The 23,236-nt window shown below is 40.5% G+C and overlaps 1 protein-coding gene across 1 annotated transcript in view; it reads right to left on the bottom strand.

The window, feature by feature from the left end:
• Positions 1-2,232: 2,232 nt before the first annotated feature.
• The window catches only part of TIPARP (TCDD inducible poly(ADP-ribose) polymerase), a 42,859-nt gene continuing 21,855 nt past the window's right edge, over positions 2,233-23,236 (bottom strand). Inside the window, exons 3-6 of the mRNA XM_019503188.1 lie at positions 13,479-13,647; positions 10,468-10,649; positions 4,680-4,955; positions 2,233-3,649 (exon numbers count right to left, since the gene is read on the bottom strand). Of these exons, the coding sequence (XP_019358733.1) occupies positions 3,202-3,649; positions 4,680-4,955; positions 10,468-10,649; positions 13,479-13,647 (1,075 nt within the window). The 3' untranslated portion in view covers positions 2,233-3,201. The remainder of the gene's footprint in view (positions 3,650-4,679; positions 4,956-10,467; positions 10,650-13,478; positions 13,648-23,236) is intronic.

The following is a 23,236-nucleotide window of genomic DNA, read 5'->3' as shown; positions in this document are numbered from 1 at the left end:
GGGACACTTCATCCAGTCACCAGGCTAACTGAAGTGGAGACAGAACCTGACAACTGATGAGCTAGCCTCCATGTGTGAGCCCAATGGGACCAAGGCATCACTGCCTCAGTTTGAAGATGTTGCAACATACACTTTAAGCAAATGGGGCAGTTGATTGATACCCAATAGAAATTGCTTAGTAGTAAAACTTTAGAAGACAACATTGGCCACCTCACTACTCAAACCATATAAGGAAGAACAGAGAGGGTCTTCTGGAGAGCTAGTCAGCTATTAATGCTGTAACATGTGGGTGAACCTTATTTTGGGAGAGAACCTAGAAAGAACATCCTCTCCCCCTCCCCGCATTCCTTCTGCAATGCAAGTGCACATCGTTAACCAGTGTATCATCACTGAGCTTCTCTGGGCAGCCTCATTCTGCCAAGACTGTGTTTTTCCTACGAAGGAAAATTCACACCTTGCACAGGCCTGCAGCTACCTACCAAATGGCAAACTAAAGTCTCAGGCTTTGGGCACTGCCTAGTTTTGCCAGCAGAACTTCAGTTCTGCCACACACTGAGCCTGGGCCCAGCCCAAGCACTTTGTGGTAACAGATCCCTCCTTTCCACTGCAGGAGTCACTCCCCTTCTGCCACAAGCAGTGAAGTTCCTGCCACCACCCATTCAGCAAAAGATGCTCTCCAAGTGCACTGCCCGCTCTGGCGGTCGAAGCAGAGCTGTGCCAAGTCACAATATGCATACAGGTGCACCCATGTTCTGGTGACCTGGTCTTGACAGCTGCTGCCTGGCACCAGAGGTGCTGGCAAGAAAGGCAGCCGGGTTTAGACAGTTACACGGTGGAGACAGCAGCGAGGCTGCAGCATCAGGGAGAGGTCTGCCCAAGCCCCGCAGCCCTTTGTTATAGCATAGTTACCCAACAGCACACCAGGCAGGGGTGTGGCTAGTGTCACAGCCTACTGCCTCGGGTTCACCAGCCTGAAGGGTCAGGTACTCGTTTATACTGGGGTGCAACTGGGGGCAGTCTTTGGTACAAGTCCAGAGCAGGGCTCAGATTCACACCTTTGGGTCCACAGAAAAGCACCTTCCTGCTACCACAACCCTTTGCAGGCTGTAACATTAGTGATTCACCATTCAGATGAAAGAGCTCTCTGAAGAGACAATGCCATGTGGAGCTTTAGCCCTGTCGCTCAGACTCCAGGCCATGCATGCACTGGTAGGGCAATGGGACGGTGCCACCAGGTTCCTGCTGCAGGGGCCAGAACAGTCTTAAGTATTACAGAGGAGAAATGACCTTGAAAGGGACTGTCCCAGTGCTTCCTTATCAGCAGCTTCCCCGACCCCCACAACATACTTTGAGTCCCCGCAGTTCTCTTACCTTTGGAAAGTCCGTATCGCCTCAGGAAGCAGGCACCAGCCTGAGTCCAGCTCTCTCACGAATGTTTTTCCCTAAGGCATCGTCTCATCCTTCTGTGAGGCTGAGCTAGCTCTCCTCCTACTGTCTGAAGAGGTTGGCAGTTAACTGGAGCCAGCTGCTTAGATTCCCACCTCCCTCATTCAACTTATCCATGTGATGGTGCTGCTCCTTCCTAGGCAGCAGCAAAGCATTTCTGGGGGAGGGGGATTACAGCTATGTGGCATTGCTGACACAAGAACCTTTTGCCACCTTTTGCCTCTAACTCTCAAGTCTACCTTCTACTGGGCCACACAGAGGTGATGACAAAGCAGCAAAGGAAACTTCTAAAACGAGCTGAAAGCTGATGTTGATCCACAGCAGCACAAAGCACTTGGACCCCGATGTTCGTTTCACAACAGTGTGAGATACCTCCGTGAAAGTTAATGGAGTTATACTAGGGTACTGTGAACCCAAGGCATAAGCCTTTGGGCTACGTATTTGCTAGAAAAGGTAATTCTATCAAACCCTGCTGAAGACAGAGTAAATTGTAGCTGGGTGACAGCTATCACCTTGCAAGCAAGCATCATACAATTCTGGTGGAGACAGGCCCTGAGTGTCTCCAGGACACTTTTATGAACTGCATTGCTGAAATGAGACTGACTTAATTGGACAGTAAGAGAGCATGCTGAGCAGTAACACTGATTAATACACTTGAGATGCATTCATTATTTAGCTAAACTGTAGGATGTGGAGTGTCTTATGGAACTGCTGCCTGTTCATGTCACGCAGGTGAAACTGGTAGGATTAACTGAGACTGGCAAAACAAAATAGGCTCAGAGGATGTGGAAGGGAGGCATGGTCATTGTTTAATTATTTAGATTTTCATAAAATGCAAATCATCATTCTAAAATGACTTCAGATTCTAGTTTAAAGACCATTTTTTCATTAAAAAATGTACCTATGTATCTAGATCTATGTACCTATGTAACAGAAGGAAATGTTTTGTGATAGACTCAGGTAGTTAAACCTAACTGAACAATTCAGTGATGCACACTAATATGGGGAGTTTTGCCACTGACCTGAGTGGGCTTTGGTTCAGCTCCTGTGTAATCTTATCAAAATGACAGCAGGTTTGCTTGATTTACTTTCCTGAAAACCATGGTGATTGTATTGATTGTGCTGTTACTCTTAATTCTTCAAGGACTACAATCCCCATCATCCTTTCCATAATTTTGGCAAGAATCAATGTTAATCAAATTAACATGTATTTGGGCATCCATTTTGACCCTTTACCACTTGGTTTCTCCCAGTCCTTGTGGAATTTTCCTAATGTTCCAAGATTAATTGAACAATCAAAATTAGTGGTTTAGCTTGATCCATGACCAATTCTTTTAACCCTCTTGGGTACAAATTATTTGAATCTGCTGATTTAGATCAGAGCCCAAGCAATTTTCAAGTCAAGTGTAAATCAATACACTAAACACATCATTTAAATTATTTGCACAAACAAGATTTTTAAACATGAATATTTACTAACATAAATAAACAGTGTTTTATAACAAAAGGCATAGATTTTTCAGCTATAAACAGTGGGAAAATATTTACAATTTGCACATACATAATCAAACAGCAAGTGCACAATTGGTCACTTCAGAGTTTCTTTTCTTTTTTTCTTTTTCTGTAATAATAAAGCCTTCTCTCCTAGCCAGTAACTTTACTGTGTTCTGTTAAGTCCATATTTTCTCACAAAAACTGCTACACGTCAGATAAAGAGTTTATCAGAATGAATAATTTAGCAGCATAGATGGTTTTTCAAATGGAAACTGTATTACTAACTTCTTCATACTGAATAATAAAATAAGGGTAGCTCTGGTCATCATTAAAAATGACAAAAATTTGAGGCTCAAAGTAATTGTCCACACAAGAGTCATAAAGGTCACTAGTGATGCTACCAGGGTTCACAGGTGGAGGTCTCCTCATGGTATGATTGCCAACAGTGTATCTTCCTGTCAGTACTTTAGCCAAGAACATGTAATGAACTCCCTTGGGGGATCTTTTGGAAAAATTATGAGAGTAGCTTGCCTTTCTGGCAAAGTAACTGCCTTGCCCAAACATGGTAGCATGCTTCCCACAGACCCGGGGATCAAAGTTGTGTTTGCAGATTCCATCCACAACATCCTGGGAGGTGCCATGGAAGAGGTGCCGTTCATTCATGATTCTGTCAAGCCCAGTCATCTTTTTAGACATGTATTCCTTTTTCCTGGCATAAAAATAAAAGAATTGAGTTTTATGAATTTGCAATGCACATCTATGGATGAAAAATGCTTTATGCCAGAGTTTGATCCTTTTGAACACTAGAGGAAATGGGAATGCATTTGCATAGACCCTAACATGGATCTTCTCTGTTTTTAAAAAAAAAGTGTAAATCCAGTGCTTTTGAAAAGTGCTGGACTGATGGTGTTAGAGACAGAAACTCTTGCTATTCACAGCAATGTAGGCAGCAGCACTGCGTACTTCCTGATTTATCTTTGCCACATTTGGAAGGCAAAATTGACACCTGTGTAAAATGTCTTTGTATTGTTCAGACCATTGTAAGAGTGCCTAAGTAGGACTTAACAGACAGCCTTTGTTGGGGGCTCTCTCTGCTGGGATAAATTTTACTCTTTGGCCATAAGTCGGTCTCCATGGTCATACAATCCCCTAAACTTCACTGACACTGTGGTGGTAAGTTTGGGAACTGGATTAAAGTCCACAAATTCATTTAACTTCCATGACTGAACAGCCAGGGAATTATAACTTTCAATTATCCCAAACTGATCTGGATTTGAATGAGCAACCTAGAGATTAAAGCTTCTATGGCCCATCACCAATCCCCAAGACATCTGTCAAAAGTCACTCTTTACTGCAGAGATTACTTGAAGAAAAGAATTAGTCATTGGTTACAAAGGCAGAATTGATTGCACATGGGCTGCTCTGCAGTGACAGAACAACCTTGTGTTCTGAAGTTGTTTATCTAGATATTTTGCACTTGTTTTGATGTTTCTATGAAAAGATATTTTACTAAACATGTCAATCTGCAGCATGCAAACCTCCTTTAACAAGCGTTTGTAAGATATGTGTACACCAGAGTTTATTTTTCAAACAAAATTATTCAAGATCTTGTTTATTCAAAATAGACTTCCCAATGTTCCTGAATCCTCTTTAACCCTTAGCTTACATTTCACAGTCAACACTACCATTTTTATAGGTGGAAGCCTAATGACAAACAAAAAACATTTGTATTGACTCACCTTTTATATTTCTCCCAAAGAAACTGATTTTGCACTCTTAGTATTTTCAAAATTCTGTATTTGGTCTCTGGCACAGTCTTGTGAAAAAGATTATATATGGTTCTATAGCTCTTATCTTCCTTAGAAACAGGCACTTGGATGAAGTCCTGAGTTGGATCCATATTAATCCAAGTTTCAGGGTAAAAGCTGGGAGAGGTAACAGCAGCTGGAGAGAAGACTTGGGAAGGGACTGGTTCAGTTGATGGAGAAGGAACTGGAGGATTGCCACCCAGAGTCCTAGGTTAGGAAAGAGAAAGAGTTTGTACTTGAACATTCCCACATACAATACTTTCAAATTGTATTTATTAGTCAACAAGATCTCTTAAACAATTGCTGCCCGACAGCCACACCACAAATTACATAGCTCAAAAGCCTATTTAAAAAGAACATACCAGGTAGTTCATCTGTTTAATCCTAAGCATTCAAACCAATGCCAGACTTAATGTGCAGTAACTATGGCACATCAATAAACATGTAGATGTGCCCGCTGACATCCAAATAGCATCAGAAAGTCAAGTTCTATGTCTTTGAACTTAGAGGACTAGATCTTTAGTCACTGTAGTTCAGCTGAAGTCAGTGGAACCACTAGAGACTATGATGCTTTTCCAGACAAGCATCTGACCTTATCATAGTCCAGTTTCCATATGGAAGTAGCAGGGGAGAAGGAAGTAGATACTGACGCTTTCTTCTGATTCTATGGCCAGGCCACAGTGAAGGCAATAAGCAAACAGGAACCATGAATAAGCAATTTGGTGTTTGCAAGATTATGAAGTCTCTGATCTCCTAGATCTCTTTGATCAGAGTGACTAAGATACGGCCCATGACATGAATTCAGCTTGTAAGGCTTCTCAAGGGTCCAGAAATCTGGCACGAGGGTAGCAGTGGCAACATTATTGGCCAGGACTCTTGGAGCCATAGAAATTAATGCTGCTACCACTCATCCTACTGCCCAATTTCTGGACCAGTGGGGATCCCTGCAGACCAGATGATGTGGTCTTACACGCCTAAGGGGCCAGATGAGTTGGGCACCACTGCCCTAGAGTGTTAAGATACACAAGGTACAGCTGTGTAACTAGCTCCTAATCTGAGTAGTTTTGTATTAATCAGGCCTGTTAAGTAGTTGATTTTATTTTATAAACTTATCACTGCTGAAATGGGAAAAATCTGCATATTGGAGGAAGGGGGGACATGAGAGCTTGCAATATTGCAATAACTTATTTGAGCATCTTGTCTACATCTGGGTCGAATCCTGTTTGCTTTACTTGATATATACCTGAATTTTGGTCAGAGTTGGTGCAGGGGAATAGCAAGCAGATTCAACTCCTTGTAACATCTTTATATAATGTTTATTATTGGACTACAAAGACTGTCAAAGAATTAACAGAAGACAACACAACTGGAGCGAATTTCCTTCTGTTGTAGTGTGGTTCTACCAGAAAATTAGGAATTCCTTCCTTAATCCATTGCTTTGCATTCCCACTGGGACTCCAGCAGACTAGACTGTGTTTCTGTGCTTTTTACACCTGCTTACAGTGCAAAGCCAAGGTAATTATGGGAGAGGGAGCATTATGAACAGAATCATTAATTAAGTTCTCATTGCAGATTCATTCTTATTGGCAGTGTGAGCCATGAAGAGCTCAGGATAACTTTCTGAAAAAGTTACCTTTAAACTGATCAGACTGGATTTGGGTCCTAAAAAGGCAGTTAACTGACATTATGCCATTTTTAAAGAGATACATTGCAGAGTACAGTTACACTTAAAACTATTACCTCACATAGATCTTAGATGTACAGTGTTGAAAAAGAGAACCACTAACCACACTCTCATCTCAGTTACGGTGATAAAAATCTACAGAAGCTTCAGTGACTTCAACTCTGGATTTCTTTATAACAGGTTAACTGGGTTCAGAATTTGACACCTGATGTCACATATAGTTTAAAGGAAAACCAGAGGATGGATTGTAAACATTCTTCTGCATAACAATTTCTGAATCTGTCTGAAATACTATGATGCGGGTTTATTTGTTGTGTTTTTGCTCCTATGATCAAAAGGTCAGTGGGTAACAAGATTACAATAGACCCTCACTAATTCACCCTAATGACTAGGGTGCAGATTAACAAATGTTCTGGATTACTGAGTAAGTGAGCAAAAACAATAAAACCATTGCATCACTTAATGTACTTTGTTCATTTGTTTTGACAAGAGTAAATTAATTGTAAGCATTTATAATACAGGGAAGCCATTAAAAGTCAACATTTATCAATGGTTACTACACATTTAGTGCTATTTCTATTTCAAGTAACCTATTCCAAGTTTCTCTCTTGTTTTAAATATACAGGAAAAAACATGGTAATCCCAGATCTCACTGTATGGTGACTGTAGGCAAATGCTGACTTTAATGACACTGGACATCACAGTGAACTAGTGAAGTGGTATAGAACAGCCTCAACTATACAACCCCCTATAGCACACTGCTGTCCCTTTGTAAAACATGATACTGTTGGTTTATTTGTAAGAATTATCAGGTCTGAATTACTGAATTAAGAATTAGTGGCATTTCCAACAGGGAATGGAAATCTCACAGAACATAATCTGGAGATCTTGCTGTCCATCTAGGCATTAAGATGTCACCCACAGGGATGCTGAACTCTCATTGGACCATTATTTAAAAACAAAAAGGAGCTGTGGGTGCTCAGCACCTCTCAGAACCACATCTTTATGCTGCAGTACAACAGTCTCAGTAGCAAAAGGGCAGCTGGATGTGAAGGAAAACACCTTGGGTTTTTATTTTTCCCCAAGATTAGAATCAGAATTCTTATAAACTGGAAGTGAAGTCCAAGTTTGTTTTTTTTTCTCCAATTGCCTTTTACAGTTCTCAGTTTTCCCCACACAAGACTGGAACTAAAAATGTTTCCAACCATTACTTGTTCTGAGGCTCTGAACAAATTAACTTTCACCTCACAATTATGATGCTATAACAATTCAGTGAGCTAATGAGCATTCTAGCCCTAACACAGCAGTTAAATCTTCTTTGATTGGCCCAGCATGCCGAGCTGTCAGTCAGACTAATGACTTCCACCCCTTTGCTAAGAGGACAATATGTTCCTAACTACTGGACTCTGACAATAATGTTTCCAGCTGTGCTGGTGAGATCACAAAAATGGCATTTTTATGAGTTCTAATCAAAAAGACTACAATGCAACAGTTCCTCATTTGGGCTTTGATGGGTGAGCAAGTTTGCCCCCAGTTGATTTGATAATAAAACAAGGAATGCTTCATCTCTAATTATTCTTGAAAACCATAACTTTTTTTTTAAATTTGTTTTTAACAGGGTCCCAGCTGATCAAAGACAATGAAAAGCAGAGAAGTGCACAGTAATCTGGCAAACTTCAAGTACATCTGTAGCTCTGATGTGCAAGGACCCATAGCAAAGGTCCATCAGTCAGTAACACCCTGAAGAAACAAATGCAGGGAGTCTGACGGGACGGAGCCCCTCAGATATTATTCATCTGGTAAGGTGACAAGTGCATAGTTGCCACAGTGAAACCTTTGCCAAGCATGATTCTCCACATTAACTGGGCGCTAGGGACAAGGGGTAGGAGCTGCCAAAACCCTGGAGTGTTGTAATGGCATTGGGGTGAAATAAGGATTTGCATTAGGATAAGGATTCTGAGTGAGTCAAATGTTCTGGAGTCCAGATACATACCAGATGTTTGTTCAAACAGATGCAAGGTCAAGCTCCTACATCCCTACAACCGTCCCCACTTGCACAGGCCTTCTCTCAGGGCAGCTGGCCTGCCCTTCTTCTACTCTTGGCCCTGAATCAAGAGGTTCCTTGCCCCTCTTTGCCTCAAATGCTTTAGTCTGCATCAGAGTGCATGTAGCAGGAAGGACAAATCTGCAGGCTGGTTCTTCACAATGTCATCCAGTTGTGAGACTGAACGCCCTCAGGCTAAATCAGTAGAAACAATGTATCCAGGAATTACTTTACAGTATCTGACACTGCTGATACTATGTAACACTTCCAAAAATACTGACTTCTAGAAACAGTAGACTAAATCCTGCCGTATTTTACACCCCGCATAGCTGCAGGCCTGGTGATATTACCAGCGTGTGCTAGATAGGAATTCAGGATTAGTTCCCTTTCAGGTAGTTTAGCACCACTCCGCTTTCTGGCAGAGAGCACTGTCTGGTCTCCCACACAAGGCTGTGCCTGGTTCTTAACACAAGGGGTTCCAGGAATATAGAAAACAGAATGTTTCTCATACTCTTTCCCAATACGTACAAGGCAGGTACAAGGCTGTTGACAATGCAAAAATAGGTTTTTCCTACAAGCTAAAAATAGTTTCCAAGGAGGAAAAACAGGAAAAATTGGCCACTCAAGGGGAAAATGTGTTAAAATGCAGACCCAGTTCACAAATGATTAAGTTTCTTCCAATTATATCCCCTGTATTTTTGGCCACTGTTTTCCATTAATGCTCATCTGCTTTCCTGAGTGTAAATGGCAGACTTCATGACACAGGATTCAGTTCTACAATCCTTACTGAGGCAAAACTCTGATTGACTTAAAGGGATTGGGAACTTCAGAGGTTTGCCCTGTCATGTTCATTAATGAAGAGTGAGGCCTGAAAAGGCCATTAAAGGAATTGTGCTTGCAGACTATTTCTTCACATTGCTCCCATGATTTTTTTTAAAGCTGCCCATTTTATTTCAAACACAATTATTGTATTATGTGGAAGTGTTCTGCATTATTGGCCTGACCTTGGGAGTATATAGCCACATGTCTCATAAGACAAGAGCTGGGGTTGCTTGTCACCTGTTGGGATCCAACTACTAATCAATCATTTAAAATTTTACCCAGCTGCAAGGATTACAGTATGCAGATACCTATTTCATAGACAAAGGCATGAATCAAAATCTCAGCTCTAAACACATGGAAAAAATAGAATGTACCTCCAGTTTTTGAATGTTATAGCTCAGTTCAATTTCTGCTATAAACACTGTACACTCACTTTAGCACTGACACTGATATATTTTACTACTGCTTTTACTTAAGCAACTTAAGTTATTTTACAGTGAACATGCAATCCAGGCCCACATCTACAAATTATGCATGAAAGTCAGAGAAACTACCTTAAACATAATTCTGAAAGTTATTCTTTGCTTCCTTATCTGAAATGCTCAGCAGTCTTGCCACAGACTCTGAAACATTTGCAGAATTACACGTTAAGAGGCAGCTGCACTAAGTTAAAGGTGAAGGTGGGGGTAAGTTATCCACACTTTTTTAAGTCTGCTGGTGAAGCGTGCAAATAGCTTTTGCAACTTTCCAGCTGAAAGCCCTATGGGGTCCTGACCAAGAAAGTACTTAAGCACATGCTTAGTTAAGTATATAGTAAAGGTCCACTCCTTTCCACGTGAACTAAGTGTGTGCTTGAGCAGCTTTTTTTAAAAAAAAGGATGCCCTACTGAATCAGGGCCAATATCTATAGAGAAAAGAACAACTGTTTTTTTTTCCTGTTTTGAAAAACCCACAAAGGTGAAAATAAAAGTATGTCAATTTGAGATTAGCTACCTGAAGTGACTCTTAGTGTTAGAAATTAGAAATAGGTACTAGTTCTACCGATGGCCTAGCCAATAATGATAAATTCCCTGTGGCATCTTAAAGAAGGAAAGGCAATTATGTTGAAGATACCTTTTAATTAAATTATATGCTTCAAAGTAAATTCTCCATCTCTCTAAGACACTTACTGTAAGAATGGCATCAGCACGACACACGAGCGAAGGAGGGGCCTCCTCTTGATTTCTCTTCGGAAACATGCATTTTGTTGGAAGCCATCTTTGATATTTAAGATATATTGATTGTGCCAGGTAACAAACCGGACCTCCTTCAGCCCCCGGCAGCTGGCTTCTTCTATCAATCGTACAACAGGCTGTTTTGAGAAAGGCAGGCAAAGTAATTTATAGTGTTGCAGAACTTAAGGGCTGCAAAGTCCTTAGGGGGTCATCTAGTCCCAGTGTGGCCAACCCATGGCAAGTGCGCCACAAGTGGCGCAGGCAGCCTCCGTGTCTGGCATGTGGCGAGGAGGAAGAGACAGAAAGCAAAGCAACAAATTAAAAGGGGAGTATGGAAGAGTTCAGAGGGCAGAGCATGGGCAGGGACAACGGGGACGAAACAGAAAACTGAACAACAAATCAAGCAGGGGAAAGGGACTGGAGTGGCACTTGAGAAGGATGAGGAGCCTACCCTGTGGCAAACCTGCCAAAAAGGTTGGCTTCCACTAATCTAGTCCATCCTTGTGCTCTGAAACATGATCAAATTTCAAATACACCTAGACCCTCCCTGACAGATGTTTGTCTAAGATGCTCTTATAAGACTAGTAATGACAGGGATTCTACAATTTCTCCCAACTATCCTTTTAATTAAAAGTTGTTTCAAATGATCTAACCTAAATCTCTCCTGCTGAAAATTAAGCCAATTACTTCTTATCCACAATGGAGAAGAACAATCAGTTACCATACTCTTCATAGCAAGACTTTACATATTTGTAGACTGTTGTTGTATCCACACCATTCTTCTTTTATCAACATTTTAAAGTGTAGTGCCCCAAATGCTAAGACCCCACTAAGTCAAGTAGAGCAGAATACTTGCTTCTCAGCTACTCTTGGTACAACATCAATGTTAATATAGCATAGAAAAACATTTACATTTTTTGCAGTGGCAATATATTCTTAACTCATATCCAGCCTATCACCCCCAAATTCGCTTGTGCAGCACTGCTGCCTGACTAGTTTTCCCTGTTATGTATTTAAGTATTTGATATTTCCTTCCTAATCTAATCACTGAGTATGTTTATTTAATTTCACATTATGGCAACTTAATGTGAAATAATTAACATTGCTTTCATCTTCCACTGCTTCTGTACTTTTTTTTAATATAAAAGTGAAACTGCTGTGTTCAGTTACTACACCTACAGTAGAGAGAGAAATGGGAAAGTATTTTACAAATTATATTATCTACCTTAAATGTCTGTTGCAGAAGCAGTACTAAAATGAATTATTGTGTGTAATAAATTCTTCATATTTTTATTCATTCATGTCATTGATCTGCACTCAAAATGTCCTTCATTTAAGGATCTAAAAGTGTGTTACAAATGTTAAATAAGTCTCATTACCCCTGTGAGAAAAATAATATTCTTCACATTTTACAGAGGAGTTAACGAGACACTGCAGAGGAGGGATACATGATTTGCAGAAGATCATACTAGGAGTCAGTGTTAAAGATGGGGCATAGAATATAGAAAACCTGACATGAAACCATTCATATTCTTTCCCAAAGTGACTTTTTTGAGCAAAGAATTAATCAAACTGGGAAGAGTTTCCTAGGAGTAAGCCATACTCCCCTGAAACTAACAAATTTGACCAAACTTGCTTTTAAAATTGACAGTAAATGTTAGGCAGCTTCCCACATTTAACATATTATCACAGGTCATTTGGGAAGCAGAAGTTGAGCAAAGCATAGTCCTCATTTCATTGCACTTTCTGCAGGCCAACTATAACACTGAACTGCCTGGTTACCTTCAAAAAGGACCCTAATATTTACATACATTTTCTACAGTTTTAGTTGGTTTCTAAAGAAGAAAAAAGAAGGAAAACACACTAATATAAAATGCCTATGAGCAAAGTGCTGCAGTTCTGATGGTTCTGGTGCACCCTTGGAACCAACTAGTTTCATTCTCTGATTAGCAGGGGAATTTGAAAACATTGCTTCCTGAGTCCTTGCACTCTCAGAAGAGGCAAGCACTGTGAAGACTCAGTGGCTCAACCCATTTTACTGACCTCTTTGAATTGTGGTTATTTCCCTATTTTTACTGGAACAACCCTAAGTCATCTGCAACCATAATGACTTCTGCTCAAACTGAAAATGACTTGAATCCAACAGGGCCACACTGTCCTCAGCTGTTGTGCAGATATGCAAAAGGAACAGGGCATACAGGCAAGAGCAGGCTGCACTTCCTGAGTACGTGTTCTGCTTCTGCATGCTGAAGAAATCTAAAAAGGATTCTGCTTCCTTGAGATGCTATCCTGATGTGATAACCTGGCACTACAATACTGTGTGAGTTCCTCCAGTGCAGAAGCCTAAATGATACGACTGAACACAAAAGATGAAAGTCATTATCCTGCCCCAAGTGACTAATGCGAACTGCAAGAGTTTGGGCATGGAACTATACACAGGATGGGGTTGGGCAAAATGAAAATGAAAGGGCCAACCTATCCACAGGGGCTGAGTGATCTCACACAGCTGCTACTGCAATTTTTGGATAGCAGTTGAAAAAAACCTCTGGGTTTTGGTTAATGATTCTATCTAATGGTAGAAATGCTAGCCAAGCCCCAACTCCTTCCACTCAAACACCCACTCCCTCTAAACTCCCACTCTGCAGCTGGACTTGTAGAGTCCTGTTGTGCTGAGGGCTTTTACCCAGATGATACTGGGAGAACTTTGATCTCTCTGAAGCAACATCTGAGGTCTGTTACACATTACTTGATTCATAATAGAAGTGAAAAGCATGCATCCCTCTACCAATGAAGAGCACTGGTCCCTGAAAGAGAATCAACGTGCAGAGGGTACCATTTATTTATTTATTTATTTATTTATTTTAGCAAAAGGGCTACAAAGGAATTATATGTAAAATCCTTGAATATACACTTCTAAAACTTTTGGGCTTCAGGCTAAAAGCAGGTTTCTGGGAAGGTTCAAATACCTCAGAGTACTCTCTCCAGCCAAAGTGGTCCCTGCAGAAGTATTTCCAAACTGTATAGTAGTTGGAGGGGGATCCAGTGCAGGAAGGTGTGGAGAGCCTCCGCATTTGGTCAAATTCAGCTGTTTCATACAGTTTCATAATATTCAAATCCACCCAAAACTCGTGTCCCCTGGAAAGAATCAAAATAAAGAATTCTCAATATTGAACCCATCCAAAAACAATTCAGGGCATCAGAAACAAAGCTACTGCAGTACGTCTCCGCAGCACCATGCTTATCCGCTACTGGTAATCCAAACCAAGGCAGAATTCTGAACACTCTATGTAAAATTCTGTACGCATTTCTCACAGAGCCACAGGGACATCAGAGGGGTTGTATGTGCTGTAAGAGGGCTCGATTTGGGCCTGACAATTAGAGCCAGACTGTGAGAAAGCAGGGCTTCGTATGGCATATGGCTGTCTCATAGTGGAGATGCAGTTTGGCAGTCAGGAAGTTTCAGAGCTCCTGAATGGATACCTACTGCTCCATTCCTTTGCAGAAGGCAGGTTGGTCCCCTCCCTGTGATTAGTCAGTGAGGAGGAAGAGGTATGGAGTGACAAACCCACATTCATTCTAGACCCTTTGTAAGAGTGCTAGGAGAGGATAATCACTGCACTCTTCCCGTCTCAGGGATCATTGGTCTTGGTTGAAGAGCTCAGGGGTGGAATGCTCCTTGCCTTCTCCCTAGCACTTGTATGCACATGAAAGGGCTAGTGGCAATCTAAACCTGAATATATTTCTTAGGACAATGGTGAAGCAATATGGTCTAAACACAGGAAGAAAAAAGGCTTCTACTCCAGAGATATTTGTTCATCATAGATGAGTTACAGAATGATAAATATACACATTCTTGATATTTGGAGCACCCTATCTGAACAAATACATCACACAACCATATTTGATGAAGCAGCCAAATACTATTCAAAAGGTTATTCTTGTGAAAGTTAGTGCTTCAGGGAAAAAAGGAATGTAAATGTCTCCAGATGAGGAGCATCTGCTGCTAATCCACCAGAGAGTTCAATTATCTTTCATCACAAGTGCAGCAGAAAAGGACTGGCATAATATGAAAAGGAAAACTGATTTCACTATTATGAAGCTTATGCAGAAAAATATTTGCTTTTGTTCTGCTAGCTGTACTGCTGCTACAAAATCAACACTCTAACATGCAACTTCATAGAAAAATGATTTAGTGCTTTTAGAAGGATATGAGAGCAAACTGGTACTACAGATTGAGAGTTTGAGACTACCATTTTTACCTCAAGGAAAAAAAAGTAACATTCCATTATGGAGAAACTGTGTTAACTGTGTTTAGCAAAAGTGGCTTCTCATACTGTTTGATGAGCAAGTGTTGAAACGCGCCACAGTTGAAAACAAAAAGCATTTTGAAAACCATGTGCTAACTTAGCAGTCCTTGGCCAACGCCGTCTACAATAGTCAGCCACGTTATTTGAGACCAGTTTCATGGGAACAGTACAGATGGCCCCAAACCTCAAATTTTGATTGATCTAGATCTGAACTTCTTGGTAGTCTGCAGGTGTTGGGACCTACATGCAATTCTTCAAAGTTCCAGGCTATTTGTTGAAAGCGCTCAGATCCCACCTTCAGTCGAGGCTGTGTACAAGTAATTCCCAACCAATATTTCTAATTTAGCACAGACAGAATTTATAGGAGATTTCTTAAGTGAGGATCATACACTACAAAGATTGGAGATGAGTGTTAATAAGTGGTTTATGAAATTCCAAAGTGCATCTCTCCTTGATGATAACCTTTAAACACATTAAAGTCCTCCAGATCTTTGATAAATGTATTACAAATTTATTTACATAACACAGTTATGTTACAGATGGGCATAGCTCCACGTGGGGGTGTGGGCTAGACTATCGGACCCTTAATCATGCTGACTAGCAGCTTGCTCCTGGGAGTAACAGTATCAAAATCTAGACCTGGGATGTTAAGCTCCTTGGAATAGGGAAAGTATCTTATCTACATTCTGCAAAGTGAAATACGCATTTGGAAATACATGGGGGTTTAGTAATATAATATTTTTCCTTGATAATTTATATATTATCATAGAAATCTCAGAAGGGATGTGTGATATGTGACCAGTATTAGTAAATAATAGCATTTATGCATGTAGGCACTTGCTTGCCGTTCTTCAGTAGTAAGAATAGTTGTCTTTAAACTGTCATAAAATGAATTTGCCATAAGCATCCATGTCATTAACCAAAAAAGAAACCCATATAGAAAATCAGCTCTGTTAAAACTCAGTCTATCATTAGCCAACCAGCTGAGAAACACTTCAAAGGTCATTGGTTTATTAGCAAATTGGATCTTAAAGCAGATTCAAAGGAACAAATGATTCTGCAGGTTCCCAGAACAGAGTGCAATGTGGCAGCTTTGCAGGCGTAAAAGCATGCAGCAGGCATACACGCATCTGCCAGCATAAAATAATGACCAATTCCTCCGAGCTCAGACAGCTAGTGCTTATGCGATTTAACACAACTCTTATAAGAATCACATTTCTTTAGGATTAGCATATTCCTCAGATAATGCTGTTTGGTTTATTAAATTTCTACCCTTACCACCTATTTATACCTTACTGCAATTTAATAGTTGTCATTGGCAGCTATTAACTCAGAATAAAATAATCTTCTGAAAATCATAAACATAGCATTTAGCACAAAATGAAATATTCCCTCTTTGCATTTAGTGAGCCATATTTTTGCTGGCTGAAACATTTGAATAGACAGATTGTTTGTTTTAACTACCTCTGCATGCTGAAACCATAACAATGTTTATATTTTACACAAGTGATAGATTTAAATATGGATAACTGAAACTCTGTAATTAGTGATTTGCTTGAGAAAGGCAGGAAAGACTGCAGCTTATCCACACCTTTGTTCTGTGTGCTTTCACATTCTATTGGTATTCTATCAAAATATCACAATAAAAAGGTCAATTCCCAAGCACTACAAATCACCCACTATGTACTGTGAATGCCCAGGGAGATGTGCAGATGCTTGGCACGCCTCTGGACCTGCTGTTATTTTTTATTTGTATTTGGTCTCATGAAGTGCTAGACATCTTCAAAGACATACAAGAAGGGATAACTGGTCCTGTTCCCAGGAGTTTCTACTCTAGGTAATTCGTCCAATGCTACTTGGATTACAGACTGGTGATACTGCTTTAGTTTAGCTCTCTCTTTATCCTAAAGCTTCAAAAATAGAAAAGAGGAAAATATAAGTGGATATATTATGAAGTACCTCTACAAACTACTTGCTCCTAAATACACCGGGACAGACTGGTTTTGTAGGTCCACTGATATCAACATGGAGGCACATCTAGGATGGACTGGACCTATTCCCTTTCAGAGACACGCGATTTCTCACTAAGAGCTTTCAGTCTCATTGTGTACAATAGGAATAATTGTTTGCAATAAGAGTAACTCATAAGACCGCCCCCTTCTTTTTCAAATTCATCTATTGCTACGCAAATCAGGTTTTGCCAAGTCAACAAATATTGATCTCTAAATGGTGCCATATGTGAGCATACAGATTCCGATGCAAATTCTGTTGAGAAGACATTGTAATGCACAGAATCTTTAGAAAGATTAACAATGTGTTCTCTGCATTTATTAATGGCACGAGAAATCATTACAGTTAGAATCTGTGCATGACAAATAGCTAAATCCTGAGTAGGAGGCCTATTCAAATACCTTGTGTGTTTTATCATCAATAATTCATCCCATGCAAAAGAATGTTTATAAGTTAATTGAATCTTGCATTCCACCACATGTTTTATCAATGCACAAAACACCCACACTGATTCATAAAACATGTCCCTGAAGCCAACATTTGTTAAGAGTAATATTCTATATTTCAGATAGATAACAACAGTGTATACAAAACCAAGATCAAGTGGAAGTGATAAAAATAAACCCATTGATAAAAACAAACAAACAAAAAACCACAACAACATTAATCCAAAGAAATTACCAGTATGAATATGCTGAAACTGAATGTTGGTCTGAAGAATACATACATACATTTTCTGGAGTGGGGAAAAAACCCCCCACCTTCCTGGTAGGCAGTCAGTGTGTTCCACAACAACAGGCTTCAAACTACATTATTTGAAAACAATACGTGAAATCATGAGGAAGTCATCTCTGTTCAAAAACTGAGCTGTACTATTATCTGATGTGTTGTAGGCAGGAGTATAAATGTGATTTTCTTTGTGAAATTCCACATGAAACCAGTTGGACTCTGTGGTAGGGGCTGTTGTTTGTTCATACCAACCTAAATTTTAAATGTAGATCAAGGTGAAGTCATGGAAGAGCTACTTCGCTTCATTTTATGTTTTAATACAAAAGGCATTTAATACTGTATTTTTTCATGCACAGCACACCTCTATATACAATATGCACCTGGTTTTTGAAAGGCAGAATGAAGAAAAAAAGTCTTCCATGTAGTAAATGAGTAGCAGCAGCTAGGGAGCCAAGCCCACTCCTCATGTAATGGGTCTGGCCTCACGGGCCAGGTCTGGGGCTGCGTGATGGGTCTGGACCTGTACGCCAGCCCAATCCAGTGAACAGAGCCATATCATCTGGCCAGGGGACCAGAAGGGGCCGTCCCCACAGATCTGGAAATCTGGTGGTGGGGAATGGTGGCAGCATTAATTGGCTGCCAGAGCCATGGCAATTAAATGTTGCCACCAGTCCCATTGCTGTCAAATTCCTGGACCTGTGGGAAGCTCAACAGGCCAGATCCAGCCAGCAGGTCCTTTGAGCACCACTGGCAGAACCTGATTTTACCATACTTCCTTGCTTATAATGTGCACTCCAGTTTCTACCAGCCAGTTTTTGGGGAAAAGGTAAAGGTTATAGGTAAGAAAAATACAGTACTGTTATTTGTATTTCTTTGGCACTTGGGGGTCAACTGTGCTAGGAGCTGTACAGATAGAGAACAAAAAAATAATTCCTGTCCCCAAAAGCTTATAATCTAAGCATGGTTTCCGATTTTGTTCTATTTCCAAGGCAAAAAATCCCAGACAACAAAAAAACCCTAAGAAAAAAACTCCCAAACATTTCACAGCTTTCCCTTCACCCTTCAACAAGATTCAACCTTCCAACAAAATGCAATGAAATTCAAAACCTATTGCAATAAAAAAATGTAGCAAGTTATTCATACAAATATATTTATAATTTAATATTTTTTCATAAAAAAGTGCTGGATGACAAATTTTCCTACCAAACTTGATAGCAATATAATTATGAACAACTGCCAAGTATAGTAGAATGATGTTTGCACTAGGTTTATGTCAACGCAAGTACTGTAAGGAGCGCAGGACAATCTGAAAACAGAAATAACCATCTTTTTCACCCAAAATGTTCTTTCAGGGCCACCTACTTGCACTGGGAGCCTATTTAAAGCATTAAACGTGTGATCAAAGTTCAAGGAAGACCAAAACCATAAATGCTGAACACTGCTTAAATAAATAAATTTCACAGGCACTTGAAACATAGCTGACTTCTGATACATGACTGATGTTCCTAAACCTGCTAAAATACAGAACCTGACACATACATTCAACTATGCAACAAGATAAGTAGAACCATAGTAGTACTATCTGATGGGATTGCATGAGGGTATTATCTTAGGTGAATATACTGCACTGTGTGCCTATTTTAGTAGTGCCTTGCTTAGCAACCAATAGACTTATAGGGTTACCCTTCCAATATCTAGCAAAATGGCTGCATATAAAAAATCTACACTTGGCTGCACAGATTATTTAACGAGGCAAAAAGCTGTCTTCTTCTGTTTTTCTAATAGCTTTTCAGCCAACTTCAGCTGCAGGAAAAGGTCAATTTATTCTTTTCCATAATAACTACAACATTGTGCTATACTGTTCCAATAGACCGAATTACAGTAAACCTTCCCCATACTTCTGTAACTGTGGAGAGTTTATTTGTAGCTGAGTTGGTAATTAGCTCCAACTATAAGCCCTATCTATGTTTAGCATCCTTGTAACTTAGGCTAGCAGATGCCTTGGACTGAAAACAGTGTTTTACTCTGAAAGGTAAGTAGTTGTCTGTAAAGTCTGTCTGAGGCAGGGGCCACACACGCAGAGTCCAGCCACAGCCTGCTGCACACGGCCAGGAGCACAGCACTGCATGTGGAACAGTACTCAGCAGGTAAGCGTGCTAAAATATTACCATGGTGAGGTCACTTGTATAGCAGGTATATAACCTTGCATAGCAAGGCTGTCTAACTGGCATCCTATGGGCCACATGCAGCCCACAGGAGGCCAGGTCGCAACCACTGGGCTCTCATCCAGCCACCGCTCTCCCCAGGAGGCAGATTAATGAGGAGCAGTATGGGGAGCTGAGGTTGAGCCAGTGATGTATATGGGGAGGGTAGTAGTTGTTTGGGGCTGGGGGGGGGGGCAGAAATCACACCCGCATAGGGCAGTACTGGGTATGCCCATGAGGTCACATAATGCAGCAGGGGGTCTTGGGGTGCCCATGAGGGTACATATTTCAGCAAGGAGTGCGTGTGGGAAGGTAGGGAATATGCCCATATAGTATGACAGGGTAGGGGAGGGAAGAGTTGGGTATAGACACATGGGACAGCAGGTGGGAGTGTCTGCATGGCCAGGTAACCCATGATGTTCCTGATGCAGCCCCTATTGGCGTGGCCCCCAGGAGCTTAGAAATTGGCAGCCCTGGTATATGGACTGGAACAGTGGAGTCTAGTAGAACAAGCAGGATGTGGGTTCTTCCAGCCACTCCCTGAACTATCCCCAAAAGAAACTCCATAGAATATTGTTCTCCACACTTTGATGCCATCCATAGGGATATTATGTCAAGGCCTATCCTCTAGCACTGGGGTCAGCAGGATCACCCCAGTCAATGTTGTTCAACATTTATTTGTGGGAACTGCAAGGAAAGCAACGGTGCAGACTAGTTTAGGAAGATAGGAAGCCCAATTCAAACATGCTGTTGGGTCAAGAACTACAACTGTTGCCTGTATGGAAGACAACTTGCATGGTGGAGCAGGAATGAGTCCCTGCATGAGCATGTAGCCAGTGGTCCTCAACCTTCTTCGATGCAAGGCACCACTCAGAAACACCAGCTTTTAGTTTTCACTTGTATTTTTGAGTACAGAAAAATGAGAGCAATTCTTTTATGGCAAAGAACTCTAAACCACAAACAGGTGAGAATGTTTTTAACACTATGAATTCATATTTGAAATCTCTTGGTTTATCAGTACCTTCCTCCTGAGAATCTTACAGTCTCCAGCCACTGGTGCAGTCCTTTATCTCAGGACACTCGCATGAGATTGGGCAGACATCATCACCCCCATTTTACATTTTCCAAATTGAAGCATGGAAAAGCTTGACTGACTTGTCAAAAGTCATTTGGCAAATCAAATCAGTGGCAGAGCTGGCAACTGTCCTTTTCTTTGACTGCCAACTTGATCATCCTCCTTTATAAAATTGGGCTGCTTATTTGTATTAAAAGAGTAAGCATCCTGGACTCTCTGGCACAAGCACTGCTGTATCTTCACAGAGGACCTCACACTCTTAACTGAATATGTTACACATACCATGTGGTCATCCCTACCCTAAAATAACATTGACTTCTATTAAGTTGCACCAATGCACTAGAGAAAAGAATGCAACAAAGTTACAACAAAGCCAACTACTACAACATCTTGTGCACCTACTAAAAACAAAGGTTAATCATTTAAGGAAGATAACCTACTAAAATAATGGGCCAAATTCATTTTGGGATAGGAGTATAGGTTGTAGCTGTGTTGATCTAAGGACATAGGCAGACACAATTCTAATAAATCCAATATCTTTTATTAGATTAACTCAAATAGTTGGAAATAATTCTTCTTTGCAAGCTTTCAGGCACTAACACCCTTCATCAGTTTGAGGAAGCACTTGTGATTGGTGTGTGCTCTTCCTGGATGGAATGGGAAGGGGAGAGGGAAGTGAATGGAGCTGGTAAATAGGTGGAAAGGTAGCATGGATTCAACCCATTTCTTCCTCTTATTTGCCTTTTGAGTTTTAGCAAGTAGCTCTTCTTCTGTACACTATTCTTTTTATCACATTAATACAACTGTATACACTATGCAAGAACACAAAATTAGGAGGAAAATTTTTTTTGGACTCTGAAGCTATATGTGGATTTTACAGACTACTCTGAAGTTCAGTTACGTGTCATGAACAGAGCAGAGTTCAGAAAAAAGATGCAATCAATTAACACAGGTCTGAACAGGAAATGAAATTGAGTTCCCATCAGAACAAACAGCTGTGATCAGGCAAGATTGCAAACTAAAAACACACCATCTTAAAAGTAGGCAACTTAATTTCATCTCAGTGACTAAGCCACACACTTCCCCGAAACAGCAAGTGAACAGTTGCTGTGAATAGCTTTTAGACAACTGGGTGTTCAAGCAAATACAAATCTGCAGGGTTGGTTAAACTGAACTCAGCCAATGTAAGTCATGAGAATACTGGCTGTGTATTCATACTTTCTGGGTAGCCCCACCATTGTCTACAGTTAGTCCTAGTTTGCCTTATTCAAAGCTAATAGATGTATGAAGTCATACACTGAAATGCAGCTCAGTGCAGAGGGACAGCTCAAGATTTACCACTTAAACTCCAATGTTAAGGCCAATTTTCTCCTCACATGATGAGGTCAGTCTATGAGTACCAGTAACTTGACATAGCAAAATCATACTCCAAAGCCAACTGAATTTTATAGGACTCTCTCTAGTGTATTCAACAGGCTTTGAATCAGGCCCTGTGTATGTTAGAAGAAGATCAGATGACATTGGGAGAAAGTTTTCCCATTGAGGTTAAGAGGACTGCATCTGGACCTCACACTGAAGTAACTAATTAAAATAAGAAAGGGCCAAATTCAAACTGGTGCAAATCAGAGTAATTCAACCAAAACTCAATGGAGTTGCTACTGAGATTCAATATCCAAGCCAAGAACAGAGTTTAGCAGTCCTGACTCAAGTCTTCTGCTCACGTGGAGATATTTCTTTCCTCAAAAGATATTTACCCACACCTCAAATGAAAGTCATTGCAAAAATGTTGCCATCAGGTAACACAAGGCTGTGAAATAAAGCCAATTAATTGCAATGAGTCTCAGAGAAAGGCAGTTCTCTCATGGTTTTCAACAGTGCAGCAATAAGACACGTGATTGAGTTTTGGGTGCTCATTCAGGAAGACAAAAAGCAGAACAGGAACACCACCCTAAACAGTAATATCTAGCATTGGGGCAAGACTAAAAATGAGAATAACAAATACAATGTTTACTTGTGAGCTTCTCTTTAATGCGCTTAAACAGAAACGTGAGAAGGGACTGGCAGAACACAAAATTAGTTGACGAGTATTTTGTTAAATATGTCCTCTCCCCACAACACACATCTTCTTTCAGCTGTGACTGTAAAAGCTGGGAAGATAGTAAACTGCAAGGAGAATTCAGAAAGGGAAAAACATGTTGTTATGAAAAAAAAAAAGTGCACTTGAGGTGAATATTTATTCTCTGCCAGTAAGTCAGCTTTACTACTTCCCCAAGATTTACAGAAATGTCAACTGAAAAAAAGTAGACCTTTGTGTACAAATGGGGAGTCAAGAAAGGCCAACTGTTGCCATCTGCAGAGAGAGAGAGGCAGGCTCCAACTTCAGTTACACTGTTGTAAAT

The sequence above is a fragment of the Gavialis gangeticus genome, unplaced genomic scaffold, assembly GCF_001723915.1.
Source record: "Gavialis gangeticus isolate Ggan-Ray unplaced genomic scaffold, GavGan_comp1, whole genome shotgun sequence".
Taxonomy (NCBI): Eukaryota; Metazoa; Chordata; order Crocodylia; family Gavialidae; genus Gavialis; species Gavialis gangeticus.
This window is presented reverse-complemented; position numbering and strand designations above follow the sequence as displayed.